We start from the raw sequence: 12,430 nt of genomic DNA, 5'->3' as shown, positions 1-12,430 counted from the left end.
CCTGTCAGTCTTATCGACACAGGCTGTCACATGCATTATCAATTTAATGACTATGAAAACTCCATTACTGTTGCACTGCCACTATCACATGTTTTATATCTACTGTTAAGCAATATTTTTTACTTGTATAAGAGACTGATAATCTGTCTTTTTATTTCTTTTTGAGCGGGTACCTTATGTGCATTTGATATTTTTATCCTGTTATCTAACTTTTCTTTTGTTACTTTCTCTATTCTTATGATTATATTTAGTTAGTTAGTTAGATACTTACTTATTTACTTATATTTTGTAACTGCATTCTTTTGGTGCTGGTATGGAAAATAATTTCACCCACTATTGTATACACGTGATGAGAAAGTAAACTTAAATTTCAAGTGGAAGTTTAAGTTGTTTTGCTTTCATTCAGTAAGTGTCACATATAGTATTGTGGTAACTGACTTACTGCTTACTGCTTATCTGCATTCAACTCAATAATAGTCAAAATGAAGCATATTGTATGTCTACTTTCTCTCTTGAAATGGTTTGATTAAACGTTTAAGTGAATATTTAACACATTTTCCATACAATTTGGATCCAAGGAATTAATAAAATAGTAATTACTTACTTTTTACTATGATGTCATTAGTGGTTCAAGGGCCATCTATTATCCAATAATTGCCACAAGGTGTCAATGTTTCAAGTGAGCATGTTTCCCCAGGCGACTGAAGTAAAGAAAAGGGTAAAAGACAACATCCAATCAGGAAAGATAAACCCAAATATCAGCTTCAATGTTTTGTCCGAGTGTAGAAGAGAGAGTAACGTCACGCTCTGATCTCGCCGCAAAGCGGGCTGCTATGGGCTATAGATGGGTTTCCGCGCGACGTCATCACAGAGCAGAGTGCGCGATCTGCGCATGCGGGAGGTAGAACGACCCGGAAGTGCCATTCACTCTATTGTTATTTTCGGGATTTAGATAGGCATAATGCTGCTATTATAGGCATAATAGGCATAATGCTGCTATTATATACAGACAGATCCAACTTCCGACAAATCATTTTTATTGAGTAAAGAAGATATTACAAACTGCATCATTTAATCTACTTTCATTAAACCCGGTGAAGACCATTTATTTTATCAATGTACATTGGCCAGAGCTGCTGCGGGTAATAGCGCCCTCTACAGGCTCTTCCCTCCACTGCGCGCGCATCATCCTCTCATGTTTACCAACGGGAAACCCATCTATAGTTCCAAACATTGGAACTATGTCATTGAGAATAGACAATGCACTTCCTTATTCCATTCTAACGATGTGAGTCAACGCTAGTGTCGTCACTCTCATAGGTATACCCATAGAGTTAAAAAATAATAGAGAGCGCACCCGAAATCCCCTCCCATCCACTTGCATTGAGTTATACCACGCTGGTTTGGACCATTTGGCTTTCCGTAGGCGCTCAAGCAAACGTCGTGACGTTGTTTTAATATCACGTCGGTAGCGGAACTGCTAAACACAACACAAATACACACATGTGTTAGTCGAGTACATCTCTGTGTATACAGCACAGGTAGGTTCAACGAAACCAGTGTTTTTCAGACCTTTTCATTTGAAGGACCTAGATTTGGATCAAGACTATCATAGATGTATTTTTATCGAGTCTGACTTTTACTCTCGTATCTACGATAGTCTTGGCTAGCACCCCCCAGTGCGCCCTGCTCATTCGCCAGTAAAGCCCGTACTTCACCAAACATGTACAAAACATGCTTACCCGGTTGCCCCAATTGTTAACTCGCCCTTCGGAGTCTTGGTGCAATGTATTAGTCCGTATTTTTCAATAAAGAAATGTTTTAATCCCGTCTGTGTCGGAATAAATTCCTTGGCCCTCGATGGGCGGTAATGACGGTGCGCATCCGGTGAAAGACGGAATTACGCTCAATGTAAACAGGAAGTAAACGAGGGGGGGACTGTTGTTCGGCCACAGACGGGATTAAAACACTTCTTTATTGAACAATACAGACTAATTGATTGCACAAAGACTCCGAAGCGCTAGTTGACTTTTGGGGCAACCGGGTTAGCACCTTATACATTTTCTTTGTACATACACGGAGGCTTTACTGGTGAAAGTGCAAGACGCACTGGGGGGTGCTAGCCAAGAGTCAAGACTAGTAAAAGTCAGACTTGATAAAATACATACATGATAGTCTTGATCCAAGGCTATCAAGGTTCAGTCTAAATGTCCAGTTTGCCAATTCTCGCCTACTACTAGTACTTTTGTATTTGAAACTTTAAATTTCTCTAAATATTATAAACTTTCAGTACAGCCTACAAATATCATGTATGAAAAGGCTACTATAGGGCTAGCCCTAGAATGTCTGTGATCTTACATACATTTCAAGTATTCCAAATACACAGTCATAGATCTCTCTCGGTCCCCCACTGTGTAGTGCCCATCTGCGCGGCCATAAAAGTGCTCTAAACTCCGTCTGTACTCACCCAATAATTAATTCCTAAGACGTGGAGTCATATTTTGTCCTCTAGTTTCATATCCATGTGAAAGTTCTGCCAGAAAACGTGTGTTTAGTCAAATATCTCCACTTATTCACGAGCTGCACACGGACGAGTTCTGTGCGACGCGAGGGGCCAGGAATGATTGCAGCACTGAATATACGTAACTTCCTTAAGGACGCACAAATGTTTGGGACACACAATTGACAGGTGCTTGTGATTGGTGCGGGGTAATGAATCATCACCTGTCAATTGTGTGTCCCAAACATTTGTGCGTCCTTAAGGAAGTTACGTATATTCAGTGCTGCAATCATTCCTGGCCCCTCGCGTCGCACAGAACTCGTCCGTGTGCAGCTCGTGAATAAGTGGAGATATTTGACTAAACACACGTTTTCTGGCAGAACTTTCACATGGATATGAAACTAGAGGACAAAATATGACTCCACGTCTTAGGAATTAATTATTGGGTGAGTACAGACGGAGTTTAGAGCACTTTTATGGCCGCGCAGATGGGCACTACACAGTGGGGGACCGAGAGAGATCTATGACTGTGTATTTGGAATACTTGAAATGTATGTAAGATCACAGACATTCTAGGGCTACTATAGGGCAGGCTACAGTGAAGTTGGACTGAATAATGACTTCACTGTAGCCTATAGTAGCCTTTTCATAAATGATATTTGTACTTAGGCTGTCCTGAAAGTTATCCTCATCTTGCGCTAATGCACGCAACTGTTTTGCCAGGTTTTATTTTTGTTGTTTCTCATACGCGTGCATCCGTTGTCCGTCAACAACACAGTAGTCTGTGCCTTGACTTCAGCGAAGTGCGCTGACTCCCCCCCCCCGCCCCCTTGCGCTTCAACAATATGGGATAAGGCAGTTCGCGTCAAGGACCCCCAGTTTGATACATTTACCTTTGTCTCTGAGACCCCAATCTACAGTGTAAAATCCGACAATGTTGCATCCATTTGGTTCCCAACTATCAATCATTGCTAAGTAAGGAGACGGAACACCGTGGAACCCCCAGAGCTTTAACCCCCTCAAGGGTCCCGGGACCCCACATTGGAACAACACTCTAAAAGCGGGGTTTAGTCTCTCAGTCTCAAATGCAATGTAAAGATGATGAGTAACAAGTTGTGATATGATATCAGTGTTGTGTATTTGTTTGTTTTACATATTATCGATTCTTTGCTAATATACACTATATCTATTCATGTTAATGCGTATTTTCAGACATTTACATGTTTCATGACACTTGATGTAAAATTGTCTATTTGGTCCTAAATGTAAAAAAAAAAAAAAAGTAATGTACAGGATTAGAACATGATTGAATATTTGACATAAGGTCTAATATTTCCACAATTGCTACAAATTGCTACACGTGTAAATCTAATGTTGGATTTTGAACAAGAAGTTGAAGGCTAAATGTAAGTCTGATATTGATGTACTGTGCATGTTGAAATCATGAAGACTTAACATTATTAAGCAGTTTTTAAAAAAATTGCACAAAATAGCAAAGTTAACATTGAGGTGCCCACTCTTCTTTGAATCCTTTGAAAAAACAAAACAAAACCACCCTATTTGGTTGCCCTGCTATAACTCTGAGAACCCCCTGGTGAACATCCATAATGTTAAAGATTTCCTCCTTCAGAGTGGGGGGGGGTCCTCAGATGACAGTTAAGTGACAATTTAAGGACTTTTCTTAAGAAAGGGGGGGAAAAGACCATTTAATTACTGCATCAAAGGTATTCAACAAACTACACTATAAAAACTGGTCAAACATTGGCCAAATTGTCAAATAATATAAGAAAGAGGCAAAGATTGTGAAAATATCCGGCCTTGTGGATCTGCCATTTTTACAATATCTATGGAACTGAGTCAAACTTATTGTAAATGCCACAACTCGGGCAAAATATGATTATTTTGGGGGGGACGCGGCCTGAAAAAGTTGAGAACCACTGTGCTAGAGCATCAGTCTGCAACGATAATAACAACAACACTAATATGCCTCATCATGTATTACTCTGTGGTAGGACGGTGTGGCAGTTATGAGTGACAGCGATGATGACATCCCTGCGTTGTCTGCCGACACCATGGCTGCCCTGCAGGAGTTTTATAACGACACCGTCAGTAAAAACACTCCATCATCCTCCTCAGCCATGTTCGCTGTCGGAGCTGTGGAAGAGGACTGGGTGAGACGAGGGAAAACAAAAGGAGGATTACTATATCATAAAGATATATCATAAATGTATTATATCAATCATATATCTATAGATTAACGTATATCATATCAATATACAGTATATCAATATAATATATTCTGAATATATATATATATATATTGCATATATCTATTATAGTAGATACTATATCATAACATTATGTTTGTCATATATATTTTATATCATCAACATATCTGCATATTAGAGGTATATCAATATAATATCAAAATGTATATACAATATAAATATTATTATATAATATATTGTATATCATATATCAATACAGTATATATGGTATATCATTAATAGGCGTTTTAAATACCAATGACATGGTGTATTACTATTCCCTGCTACGTGTGTGTGTGTGTGTGTGTGTGTGTGTGTGTGTGTGTGTGCGTGCGTGCCCAACAGTTAAAAATGTTTCCGTTGTTTTAATTGAAATGAAATTGTTGATCAAGGAATTAAGCATGTTCACTTAAAGACTTTTGCTCCCTCAGAACTGCATTGAAAGAACGTGAGAAAGAATTTGACTCATTCAAAAACAAAATCACACTGTGTGTCCACCAGGGGATGAGCCAGTTCTGGTACAGTGATGACACGGCCACAAGGTTAGCAGAGGAGCTCATACGTGAAGCTGGCGAGGGCGGCAGGTAAGCAGCAGGGTTAACTCTTGAGAGTGTACACTACACATGAAACCAATCCATTTGTACACTGAGTTAAATTAACTTGTGCGTAGCTTGTGAAAGTGGTAACCGTTAAACATCGGGACACATCGGCTGCATAATTGCAGATACCAATGAGGTCCTAAAAGTCAAATATTGGCCCTAATAATTGTTCATATAAAACCAGCCAATGAGGTTTAGTGTTCTCTCCTGTCGACTGCTGGTCTGTTCCCAGGATAGCTTGTGTGAGTGCGCCCAGTGTTTACCAGAAGCTGAAGCAGGGGGTGGTTGAGGGCTCCGATAGGGTCTCTGCTGTGGTGTTGGAGTACGACCGGCGCTTCGCTGTCTACGACCAGGAGTTCGTCTACTACGACTACAAGGAACCTTTGGCCCTGCCGGAGGAGCTGCCGCCTCAGAGCTTTGACATTGTCCTGGTCGACCCCCCGTACCTGTCTGAAGAGTGTCTGAGCAAGGTGGCCCAAACCGTCAAGTACCTGACCAAGGGCAAGGTGCTGCTCTGCACAGGTGAGAGGCTCTGATGGTGCCAGCGCTGACCGTAGCTCCAACTCAAAAACACTGCTTTGTCATGGACTTCTGTGTTTACATGTGTGGGTGTAGTACCTAGGGATCCTTAGTCTTCCCGGTGATGGATTGGTAGAATGAAACACTCTCAAACTTGAAGTTAGTTATATCAGCAGAAGAGGTTTATTACAATACGCATAGCAAGGCTTAAGCATTACAGCAAACGATGTTGCCTCTCTGGGCTCCCGAATATCTCTCTCTGCCCCTTTTCCGTCTATCTTACTAATATATCTGGGCACCATCGTCATCACTACACAGTTAATTTCATTCTCTCATCATACAATTATTTGTTATCTCTCCACTGTGTCCCACATGGGACCACAGTGTCGAACACCACCTGTTATTTGCTTGCTTAGTTGTCAAGTCATCTTGACCTGACTCGTATCTTTTAACGAGTAATTGATCCTCCGTGTCGAGGCATTCCCCCTCCCTTATGTGTTCTTCTAGTTGTTTCTACGTTGTTCCTTATAGCCCTAAGGTTACTGGGCCACGAGCGCTCCTTGGTTGCCCCCCAATCAAGCGCCAACCAGCTGTGCTCAGCTGTAGACCTTGTTCGTCATACGCTGTCAGTAGGGATGCTCCTCTGCCTGATTTACCTCCCATTCTGGCCATATAGTATTCTTTTGGTTTACACCCACTTCTGGGCAGAGGAGTGGGCAGCTTATCTCGATTTACTGACAAATCAACTGGAACTGGAAATGGACTGGAACTGAAATGGAAGTCCACTTCTTCCAGTACCTTCTCTATTAATACAATTTAGTTTAGCAGGCCAGGGTCATAGGTCACGACCTTCTGCCCCCACATAATCCTTCCTCTAGACAATAATTTGTCTATCTCTGCCAGGTCGGGATTGCCAGGTCGGGTTGTCTATCTCTGTGACGTATGGTTTTTCCTAAGTTTGGCTTTCACTTCATAAAGTGCATAATTGGAGTTAAAACATTCTTATAATGCACTCAAACACTCAGTACTGTGTCCATAAAGAGTTCCTGGACTTTTAACTATACTAATATACATTCCTACCAATTACTGTCGGTTTTGACCAATTAACTCCTTTACTCTCATGAGTCTAGTCAATTACTCTTTAATCAATGTGAGTCTAGTCAATTACTCTTAACTCGTTTTGGTATGATGCACTTTTAGTATGATGCACTTGTAAACTCTTATGATGCACTTGTAAACTCTTAAGTAATACATGATTGTCCTCTCACTGTACTTTTGTAAACCATTCTACTTGTATCATAAAGTAGTAATAAATGAAATGTAATAATAAATGAAAGTCATTGAATGTATTAAGTAATGAATGAAAATCAATGAAATTAATAATTGAAAATACCAAGAAAGACTGTGATGGTTATACAGACTGATGGTTAATAATAAAATGATGCATAAAATAAAATGATGCATAAACATTAATCACATTTTCTTTTGCATGCAAATCTGCTTGTGCGTGCAATGCTGCGTATTCTTTTCTTATAACAAAGCTTCCCGCTTCCCTCAACTAATATTTGTCTTCCGTACTCCGTCCCATAGTGCAAAAGCGCGATAGTTCAGAAAACCTTCGATGTGACAGTTCTTCCTGGTACCGATCGTACCCATCAATCATCCCTTCCTCTGTCACGGACACGTGACACTTAACTGTCCAGTATCCAAGTCCACTTGTGCTGTGCCTAGAAATACACAGCCAAGTAAAGTTGTCCATTTCTACTGCGGCGGTACGGAAGTTGTTTGCCAGCCGGAACTCCGTCATCATGATGGACATAAAAGAGAGGAAATACATGTGCGGAGTTCGGAAGATGTTTCCCCAGCCGGAACTCCGTCATTATGGACATAAAAGAGAGGAAATGCATGTCTTAGTAATATATATATCACTCTTTTTTTATTTTTCTCTTTTCTTTTCCCTATAACATACACATATACACATTATGATCACCTTTTGGGATTATATAATGATCACCTTTTGAGATTATATAATGATTCTTCCTCTAAATTTCCCTAAACTATCTTCAGAGTCCTTACTGGCTCAGACTGCGTACAGTCTCGCCCAGCCTGTCTCCACAAAAAACAAACTAAAATAACAAACAAAACAACAAACGTAATCCCCGAAGACCCCAGCCGACCAAGCCGTCTGAGGTTGGGAATCCCCTATGCTTAGAAAGAATCATTTTATCATTCTTATAATACCAGTACATGTAGCTGTTGTACCAGTTTATATGTGTTATATGTATCTGATGCAGGTTGATTTTGGGTTCTTACCCTTTTTAATTGCTTTCGTTGTGTTCGCTGTCCTCTCTGGCCTCTCTTTTGGTCTCTCCTGTCTCCTGGTCGTTGCGGGTCCCTCTGGTTCTGCTTGTCCTGTCCTTGTGGTCTCTGGCCCTTCTGGTTCTTCTGGTTCTGCTTCCGTCTCTCCCTCTCCCTGGCACCTGGGACGTGGTTGGATGCTCTGGAACACTGGTCATCGATGATTTCTTATCTGGAGTTTCATCTATTGTTGTTCTTCCCTCGGTAGTGTCATTGCATCTGTTGCTTTCTCCTTGACTGCTCCCTGGGCTGTTGGTTGGTCCCTCTGGTGGCACCTCTTCTTTGGACGTAGTATACTCTTCTTCTTTGGACGTGGTAGGCTCCTCTTCCTTGTACATGGTAGGCTCTTCTTCTGTGGTAGGCTCTTCTTCTTTGGACTTGGTAGGTTCTTCTGCTTTGGACTTGGTAGGCTCTTCTTCTGGATCCTCCTCATGCGTGGAAGTGTCTGATGCTCTTGTATACCATATCTTTCTTCCCTGGTACCATACCTTTCCTCCCTGGGTGAGTATGGTCCCTGTTCTGTCTGGGGTGGTGTGGTTTCAGGTGTCGTTGGGTCCCACTGGTGACAACCTTCTTGACAAAAACAAGCTTCCTCTGGGTTTTGTCGCTCACCTTCCTCTGGCGGTTCCTCTGGGTTTTGTCGCTCACCTTCCTCTGGCGGTTCCTCTGGATTTTGTGGTGATTTTTGCTCTTTGTCTTGACTCTTGTTGGTCTTCCTTGTCTTGGGGTTGGTTTACCTATAACGAAAAATGTTCATAACTAATTTCTTGTAAACCAACGAAAAATGTTCATAATTACTTTCTTGTCTTGTCTCCTCCTATCCTCCTCTCTTCTATACGCAGGTTTCTTGTCCTCCTCCTTTTTGGTCCCTTCTGTTACTTCAAACTTCCTTGCTTCTTATTCGTTTTTCGCCATCTGGATTCGCATCTGGGTCAGTTTTCTGGTTTGTGCTGTATCGTTTTCCATCAATCTGGTTTCTTCATTTCTGTATTTTTCCAGGACATGTTCCACATGTTCGCAAAACATGATAAAAGTCATGGAAGTGATCCCCACGAAATCATTCAGCGATGAGCGCACTTTATTAGGAAGGCCACTCAGAACTGCCCCCCGGAACAGTGTTCTCATTCCGTTCTCATTTCCGTCATTTTCCGGATTCGTTCCCATCTCCAGTCTCCAGACTTTCTGTATTCTCTGGATGTAGACCCCTGCTGTCTCTTCATTCTTTATTTTTTTTCCTGTCAGCATTCCTGGCTTTATCCGAGCAGGGTATCTTCTCTTCATTTCTTGCCACAGTGAGTGTCGATAGTTGTTGAACAGATCTGCGTCTCTTGCTTGTGTATCAATCGTGTGACACATCGTCGTCTCATGAAGTAAATCTTTCATCTCATGTCGTCCTAGAGCGCGACAAAGAACACTTTTTATGTCGCCGACACTCAAGATGTATTGTACGGTGCGTTCCTCAAATTCTTGTATGAATTTGTGGGCTCCTTCGAATATGGTTGGGATTTTTGATAGCAGACTGTCCATGTCTCCAGCGGAAAATGGTGTGTAATCGAAACGCTCTCCTTTGATTATCACTGGTCCCATCATCTGGCTCCCTTGTGGGTCTGGTTGTACCATCCCTGCCTTTTTGGTGATGTTATCTCTCGATATTTCCATTGTTGCTATTGGTATGATGAATGGTGGTTGCTGGTGTCCTTGGTTTGGTTCATTGAGGCTGACATCTGTGCTGCTCTCTACCACAAAAACTGTCCCTCCGTGGTCTTCCGTATCTTGGCTTCTGGACTCCCTTTGATGCTGTTCCTGTCTTGGGGCTCTGGGCTTCCCTTGATGCTGTTTCTCAAACTGTCTGAATTTTTGGAGTGCTGTCCTCATATTGTCATGGTGGTTTTCTCTTTGTGGTGATGTCATGTCTCTGCCCTCTTGATGGTGTTTTCTGGCCGCACCCCCTCTGTTGTGTTCTAGTGACATCCTCTCCATCTTCTTCCGACCGGTATCCTCATCTTCGGCTCCTTCTGCTTGTCTGAGTTTCTCCATCACAGTCTGTTCATATCCTCCTTGCTTCTTTTTCTTTGGGCTTGTATCTGTGTCTGGATACAGCGTGCCTGATCTCAGTGTTCTTCTTGATGGAGCATTTGATTCTGCATCCTCCCTCTCATATTCATAGTTTCCGCACATTGTGATTTTCTCAAAGACTGGAGCTTGAACGTGATATTCCGGTGGTGCGCTTGCATTTTCCTTCATGGCCGTTCTTCTGCACGCTAGGAGATTGTCAGCAAGCTCCTGTCCTTTCTTCTGGTACATTTTAAGGATCGCAAGTTCTTTCACCCTCTTCTCTTCTCTTTTCTTCCCGTTCTTTTCCTTCTTGTGATTTCTGATTAACGTGTGCATTTGTTTGCACACATTGATGTCAAATGTTCCCTCTGGTGGCCAGATTGTGGCCTTTTCTTTTGTTCTCTTCGCCCATTTGTTATTAGTCTCCTGCAGTACTTTTTCCAACATTGGGTATTCTTCTGTCAGTATTGCCTGAGCCGTTCTCTGGACCACTGGCCCATCTTCTTTGCCTTTAAGCACGGAAACATTCTTCTTGTTCTCCAAACTTGTTTTCTTCTTTGTCTTTAATGACAATGCTAGCTTCTTTTTCTCTGGTTGCTTGTCCATTCTTTTATCTGGCGGCCGCCTTGAGGTCTGTCGACAGGCGAAGCCAGAGATTGGTCCGGTCCTCCTCTTGTGAGCCCTCTTCCTCTTCCTCTTGTTTCTGTTGCAGGGCTCAGAGTTGTCTGTTCTTTAGCTGTAGTGGGAGTTATAGTTGTCTGTTCTTTAGTTGTAGTGGGATTTATTCTTTAGCTGTAGTGGGAATTGTTCTTTAGCTGTACTTTCTCTTGAACTTCTGTGGACTTCAGTGATCACAATGTCATTATTCTTGTTCCCTCATTCACAATGTCATTATTCTTGTTCCCTCCTTATCCTCATGATTTACTCTCTCAAAATATTGCTGATAAAAATAAAATGAGACAAAATTAAAATAAAATAAAATTCAAAAAGAGAAAAATCCTGAATACGTAAAGCCGACCTTTAATTAGTTGCATGATTAGTTCATTAAACCATCCAAAATTTCGATGGCAGTGACTGTATGTGAACACTCGTTCTCAATTAAAAAAACCATGGTTACAGAAGTAACCTTTAATTCATTAATTCTCTCTAAAACCATCCAAATTTCGATGGTAGTGACTGTATGTGAACACTCGTTCTCAATTAACAAAACCATGGTTACAGAAGTAACCTTTAATGCATTAATTCTCTCTAAAACCATCCAAATTTCGATGGTAGTGACTGTATGTGAACACTGGTTCTTAATTCATAAACCATGGTTACGGAAGTAACCTTTAATTCATTAATTCTCTCTAAAACCATCCAAATTTCGATGGTAGTGACTGTATGTGAACACTCGTTCTTAATTCATAAACCATGGTTACGGAAGTAACCTTTAATTCATTAATTCTCTCTAAAACCATCCAAATTTCGATGGTAGTGACTGTATGTGAACACTCGTTCTTAATTCATAAACCATGGTTACGGAAGTAACCTTTAATTCATTAATTCTCTCTAAAACCATCCAAATTTCGATGGCAGTGACTGTATGTGAACACTCGTTCTTAATTCATAAACCATGGTTACGGAAGTAACCTTTAATTCATTAATTCTCTCTAAAACCATCCAAATTTCGATGGCAGTGACTGTATGTGAACACTCGTTCTTAATTCATAAACCATGGTTACGGAAGTAACCTTTAATTCATTAATTCTCTCTAAAACCATCCAAATTTCGATTGTTCTTCGTCTGTGTGTCTCTCTCTCTTTGTGTGTCTTAACTCTTTGACTGCCAGAGTCGTTGACTGCCAGAGTATTTTCATTTGACTCCCTCAGTGGTTTTTTCTCTAGAGCCTCCAGTCCGCCTCTAGAGAGCAGCACATGATAGCTTAATGAGCTGTCATGTCAGCTCGCACCCCACACACACAGTCAAACAGTGAATACATTACAACTGATGTGACTTATTTTTTTTTTTTTTTTTTTTTTTTTCCTGGACGAAAATGACCAGGGATAAAAATCAAAAACCGGAAACGGAACCCAGGTCATGAAATCGGATGCAGGTGTGGTTGAAGCAAGTGGAACTCGAAAATAAGATTG

The 12,430-nt window shown here is 41.2% G+C and overlaps 1 protein-coding gene across 1 annotated transcript in view; it reads left to right on the top strand.

Moving 5' to 3' along the window:
• Window positions 1-1,463: 1,463 nt before the first annotated feature.
• The window catches only part of eef1akmt1 (EEF1A lysine methyltransferase 1), an 18,950-nt gene continuing 7,983 nt past the window's right edge, over window positions 1,464-12,430 (top strand). Inside the window, exons 1-4 of the mRNA XM_080456492.1 lie at window positions 1,464-1,541; window positions 4,513-4,671; window positions 5,269-5,351; window positions 5,599-5,888. Coding sequence (XP_080312618.1) covers window positions 4,528-4,671; window positions 5,269-5,351; window positions 5,599-5,888 — 517 coding nt within the window. The 5' untranslated portion in view covers window positions 1,464-1,541; window positions 4,513-4,527. The remainder of the gene's footprint in view (window positions 1,542-4,512; window positions 4,672-5,268; window positions 5,352-5,598; window positions 5,889-12,430) is intronic.

Source organism: Gymnoscopelus braueri (genome assembly GCF_963280865.1).
Source record: "Gymnoscopelus braueri genome assembly, chromosome: 18".
In the NCBI taxonomy this organism is placed as follows: domain Eukaryota; kingdom Metazoa; phylum Chordata; class Actinopteri; order Myctophiformes; family Myctophidae; genus Gymnoscopelus; species Gymnoscopelus braueri.
The sequence above is the reverse complement of the archived record's forward strand: the minus strand, read 5'-3'. Positions and strand labels throughout refer to the sequence as shown.